Here is a 5796-nt window from a genome sequence, read left to right on the forward strand (position 1 = left end):
GAGCGCGCGCGGGGGGAGCCGCAGGCACGGGGACATCGCCGCGATCCTCAGAGGGGACACACGGACGGGCCGCTCATTCCTCCCTCCTTGTGCTGCAGGTCTGGGCCATCCCCAGCCCGAGTCTCACCTGGCCGCGCCGCCGAGGACCAAGCGATGTTCGTGCAACAGCTGGCTGGATAAGGAATGCATCTACTTCTGTCACCTGGACATCATCTGGGTCAACACACCTGGGTGAGCAGGAGCGCAGCGCTCGGGGCGGCTCCGGTGATGGGCAGCGGCTGTACCTTCTGCTGGAGGGGGTGGGAAAGGGTCCCAGCGCTGCGAGGCTCTGGCAGCACCTGCTCCGGGGCGCACGTTCAGCCTGGAAAGGGACAAGCTGTGCTGCTGCTGCTGCTGCTCAGGTGTTTGTCCAACCCTCAGCGATCAGGGTGAAAGCACAGGGCGCTGCTTCCTCCCGGGCTTGGCTTTTCCTGAGGTTTGTACCTCTGCGAGCCCAGAGCAACACCGAGATGTTGTGGCTGCAAGTCAGAAAGTTCCTTACCCCGCTCACAAACTGCAACCCTGGCTGCTGCCTGCCAGTATTGTTAAGGAGGCAGCGCTGGGCTGGCACTGTGGGCCCTCGGCTGCCAAGTCCTGCCCTCAGGAATGCTCCAGCAGCTTTCCTAGCGCTTTCAGACCAATGGCCATCGCACTGGAGCACAACACACACGCTCAGGTGTGGTTATAATCGTGCTCGCTGACATGCATTTACAACTCGCTGCTTGCTCGGGGAATAGTTGCAGTCCCTGCCAATCCCGGAGCCTCTGGGAGAGGAGATTGCCATCAGAGATGGAGCGGGAATGCGCTCGCAGCTTTGGGAGCAGGCTGTGGGAGCACGAGAACCTGCTCTGGCCCCGAGACAGCTGGGGCTGTGCAGTGTCCTGTGCGTTAAACCTTCGGGGAAGGGAGAGCCCTGACCCCTCAGCCGTGCTGGGCAACGGGGCTGCCGGCCTGGGCTGGCCGTGCTCCTCAGGAGCTGTGCCACCCGTCTGAGCTGCCAGCTCGCCCAGCCCATGTGGCAGCCCTTGCACGGGCACCTGGGCTGCTGCAAGGAGAGAAAACTCCCGTTCCCAGGCAGCACAGAGTGGCAATCTCCCGGGAGGGAGGGATGGGGGAAAGAGCATGGGGGAGAGGAGCTGGAGTTTAAAGGCTCGGACCTATCAGTGACCTTTTCACCTTATGTCTATAGATGAGTCTTTTATTATCCTGGCACTGGCTTGGCTGCCTCCCAGGACCCTGTTATAAACCCGCTGGCCAATGAAAGGTTGGTGGCAAAGCTGAATTCCTTTGTTTTTCCCAGGCACACCGCTCCCTACGGCTTGGGCAGCCCGCCAAGGCGGCGCAGGAGGGCCGCGGGCAGGTGCGAGTGCTCGCACTCCAGGGACAGCATCTGTGCCACCTTCTGCCAGGGGAAGCCAGGGTAAGCGCTGGGGATGTCCCCGGGGGGGATGAGGGACAGGCAGTGCTCAGGAGCTTCGGTGTCTGCACCGCCTCCCTGGGGACGGCTCTGTGCCAACAGCTGGGACTTGTCTGGTGGCTTTTTCCTCCCCTCCCGAGAGCCCTGGCGTGTCACCGGGTGGTTTGGGTGTACAGTGGTCCCTTTAGCAGCTGACAGGCAGCAATGTCACCTCCATCCCTGCTGCTGCTGCCGCCAGGAGGCTGGGGAAGCACTGGGGGTGCTGGTGGGAAGGTGGAGCTGCCAGCACCGCGGGAACGGGGACAAGCAGGGGTGTGGATTTTTGGGACACCGATGTCCCCTGCTCAGAAGGGAGAGCTGGCAGCACCCTGGGAATGGGGACAAGTGACGGGGTGGAGCTTTGGGACACCAGTGTCCCCTTCATGGCTCAGAGGGGAGCGGAGCAGGCCTGCTCTGAGCTGGGACTCAGCAGTCAAACGTCCTCTGTGGCCACCTCTGTTCATGGTGCATGGGGGGTCTCAGTTCAGCTTCAGCAGCGCTGCTGAGGGGAGGTGGGAGCAAAGCCGCTGTGGATATCTGTCATTAATCCCATAGCCAGGCAATAGCTACAATCCCGATCATTAAATATTCCTGTGAATAGAGCAGCTCTGGCAGAAGGGAGCAGCACTCAGACCGAGCCGTGAATTGCTCCCAAATAGCTGCAATTAACCCTTCAAAGCCGTGCATTCAGCTGTCTGTCACCGGGGCAGGGCTCCCCCTGTGCTCCCCGCAGCCTGGCTGTGGTGGCTCAGGCTTCTCCTCTTGCTCTTTAGGTACCTCCAGAGTCTGAAGCTCCCCGTGAGCTCTGGAGCACCTGTGAGGTCTGTGCAGAGCGGTGCCACGAGGCCTCCCCATCCTGGGCTGCTGAGAGCTCTCAGGTGAGCAGGGCACCTAAACCCACTCTGAACGTCCCTCATGAGCACTTGAAAATGTGTGGTTGTGGCCCCAGGCTGCAGTTACCTCCTGGATCTGACCTCCTGCCCCCTTTAAATGGGGACACTTGGCTGTTTCTGCTCTCTGCGGCACTGAAGGCTCCAGCTGAGGGAGCCAGAGCTGCTTGTGCCCTTCCCAAAGCAGAGGGATGTCACATCGAACGGAATTCTTGGTTGGAGAGGGGAGTTCCTGATGTGGGACAGGCAGATGGGTGGTGTGCAGAAGGGGGATGGCACCGTGTAGGAAGTTGATTTATTGGGCAGCACCTTCGGACCAAAGGACAGAACTTTTCTAACCCCACATCAGGGAACTGTGGAATTGTGGGGAGAAACAACTCCAGGAGTGTAACTGAGCTAAGGGGAGGTGGCAAATGAATGAACTGGTGGCAGTTCAATCGGAGGCAATGGGAATGCTTTCTGAAGGGCAGATCTGGGGGAGCAGCACTTTGGGTCATCCTTGAATCCCCTGCCACCTTGTCGGGCTTGATGGAGCTCCATTGTGGCTAGAAAGTCCTGCTCTTCCTTCCCCATCTCCTGCCTCCCAGCAAATCATGGTGAGGGGCAGATAAATGCCACAATATGGGGTATTGAGGAGGGGGCAGATGGGCTGGAGAGTGACCCCGGTGTCCCTTTTGTTCCCAGGGACCTCAGGGTGTCCAGCCCGCGCTCCGGCAAGCACCAGCAGCGCTCCCGGAGGGACACCCAGCCACTGGCGCTGCCTTGGGAGAAAAACATCTGGAAGAAGAAGAGATAAGAGACAGGTGCACACCAAGCTCACCAGAAGAATTTGGAGTCCTGTGGGTGCCACCAGCTCCGCTGTCGGTTGTTAGAGCTGAAGGGAAGGCCGTGAGTGGAGGGGAAGGAAGTGGAAGTCTCCGTGTTCCTGCTGCATGAACCAGTACTCAAGGGACTGCTGTAAAGGGAAAACTGTCTCCATGCAGTCCGAGAAGTGTCCTGGAGCTGAATTGCGCCTTTTTGGATCAGGCAAGGGTCGTGCTGGAGCAGCACCAGCTGGACTCTGCCCTGGAGCCCTCGGCAGAGGCTCAGCCCACGCTCAGTGGGTGAATCACAACCAGGGGGTCTGGGCAGTGCTGGACGAGGCAGCACCGAGCCCCTGTCAGTGGCCTGGGCTGAGTCTGAGCCTGGGCCCAGCCTGGCCCCATTCAGAGGGGTTTGGCTGCTCGCTGCAGTCAGGGATGAGCTGCCCCCAGCCCAAGCCCACCTTTGCACTATTTCCTCTTGTCGGTCAGTGCCTGTGGACGAGACTCCCGTGGTGAAACAGCTCCCAGTTTGTATTAAAAGTTTCTATCATCATCCTCTGGAGCCAGCTGAGCAGTCAGTGCCACTCACTGGCTGAGAAGCCACTGGGGTGAATTTTCACTGGGGTCCTGGCTGCGGCTGGGGGGGAGGATCAGTTACCCCAGAGCTGGCACCAAAGCGGGCACAGGGCTGGGGTGGACAGGCTGTTGTGGGGCTGGGTTTGTGCAGGAGCCGCAGCCCCCATAGCCAGGGCAGGGTGAGCAGAGCCCTGGTGTGGGTCAGTGACCCCATCTCATCTCCCTGGACATACCCTGAGTGAGGACTCCCAGCTCTTGATTATCCCAACTTTCTCCCAGCTCTGCCTGGAGGGAAAAGCTCAGGACAGGGGGTTTGGGTGGTGGGGAGGGGGCACCCAAAGCCTGGCTTGCTGCTTGGCTTAGGTCAGCCTGAGTCGGGCTCTGGACAATAAGTGCCCAGTCCTGGGTAGCCGGTCACCATGGGAGGGGAACCTGGGTGGGGAAGGCCTCAGGTGAGGGGCAGCCAGGTCAGAGTGATGTGGAGTGAAGGACTGGCAGGGAGAGCGGGGGGGACTGGATGATTTTAAGGTCCCTTCCAACCCAAACCCTCTGTGATTCTGTAAGAGAGCACAGCCCTGTCTGAGCTTAGGCTCAGGTTTAAACCCAGATCTTCTGGCCTGGGGGGAGGGAAGGAAAAATTTGGGGAAAAACACTGAGCCCAGGGCCTGGAGAACCAACGTTGCAGGCAAACTGAGGCTCAGGGCTCCGGAGCTGTGGCACAAATGCACTTTTATTCCTGGGCAGACTGAGCTCTGCAGGGAGCCGTGGCTGTCACCGGGCAGGGCAGGCAAAGAATGCCCTGGAGCCACTGCTGCGTCCCTCTGCTGCCCAGCCAGGAGTACAGAGGAGCTTTGGAAAGGCTGCTTGAAGTTGCTGGTGGACCAAAATCTGTGGCTGTTGCAAGCGTCGTGCCGATGGACAAGAAAAATAATTCCTTGATTTTGCTTTAAGCCCCGGAGTGGGATAAAATGAGACCAGCTGATTGTATCATGAATGAAACAGCAGATTAATCATTTGGTCCCCAAAGCTGCAGAGAATCTGGTTTTATATTTGACCTTCTGAAGGTTGGAGTCATTCTAAAAAACTAAAAAAAAAAAAAGGAGAAAATCCTGAAAGGATTTGTTCCAGAGGAAACTTTGCACATGGTTTAATGTGAGTAATTTAAAATAAAAATGTAAAGTACTCTGTCAATCTCCTCATGTGTGCAATGTCCCATCCCTAAGGGAATTACTGCACACCTGCCATATGTAGCATCCTGAAATCTGTATATTTATTTAAATCTATTGTTTTTTTAGGCAGTAATTGTCAAGATATAATTTGTAATAAATAATGACAACAGTCAGTGACACTTTCCTTCCTTATTTGGTGGCTGGGTGGCGGTGGGTGAAGTGAAAGGAATCCAGGTGGCCAAAAGAAATGGGAAAAGGAGTGGGAATGGAGAGGCTGGGAATGGTCCTGGGCACATTTCAGTTCAAAGTGAACCCATCTGCCTGATTTAAACATTCCTTAATGCCAACACCTTCTTCCTTCCTGGATTTCCCTGGGAACAGGGATGGGAAATCATCCCCAGGTTGTTGTGGGTGTGGGACCAGTTTGGATCCTTGTGCTGAGGGTTCCTGGTGGGGTTTGTCTGGGGTTGAGTCCAGTCCTTCCCCATCCCTTTGGCTGTGGGGTCAGCAGGGCAGGGACAGAGCTTTAGATCTGGGAATGGCTCCGTGGTTTTTTTATTATTATTATTATTAATAATAATTTTAAGTGCAGTTCAAAAGGATGATGTGACAATGCCGAAGAGTCAGGAGGGGCCCCATCCTTTCCTATTCCCTGATTTTCCTGGCTGAGCTGCATCTCCCATGGCCCAGCCTCCACCCCAGAGCTTGGTGTGAAACCCAGAGTCCTTGAAATGTTTCTGTGACTTTAATGGCAAAGGTAACGATAAAAAGGACCTGGAATTACAGGTACAAGGGGGAAAAAGGTACCTTGAAACACTGCAAAGTCCCTGTGTAATATGTGCAATATCCAAGGTGAAATTCTC

At 56.6% G+C, this 5796-nt stretch overlaps 1 protein-coding gene across 1 annotated transcript; it reads left to right on the top strand.

Annotated features, from left to right (window-relative positions):
* Positions 1-3: 3 nt before the first annotated feature.
* LOC103613771 (endothelin-2) lies at positions 4-5106 on the top strand (the record flags this gene model as incomplete). The annotated part of the gene is made up of 4 exons (XM_008631604.2): positions 4-231; positions 1340-1459; positions 2269-2373; positions 3070-5106. Coding segments are annotated over 4 exons (565 nt in total), but the record flags the coding sequence as incomplete, so codon positions are not given.
* Positions 5107-5796: the final 690 nt, after the last annotated feature.

This window comes from Corvus brachyrhynchos, unplaced genomic scaffold, assembly GCF_000691975.1.
Source record: "Corvus brachyrhynchos isolate BGI_N302 unplaced genomic scaffold, ASM69197v1 scaffold454, whole genome shotgun sequence".
Taxonomy (NCBI): Eukaryota; Metazoa; Chordata; class Aves; order Passeriformes; family Corvidae; genus Corvus; species Corvus brachyrhynchos.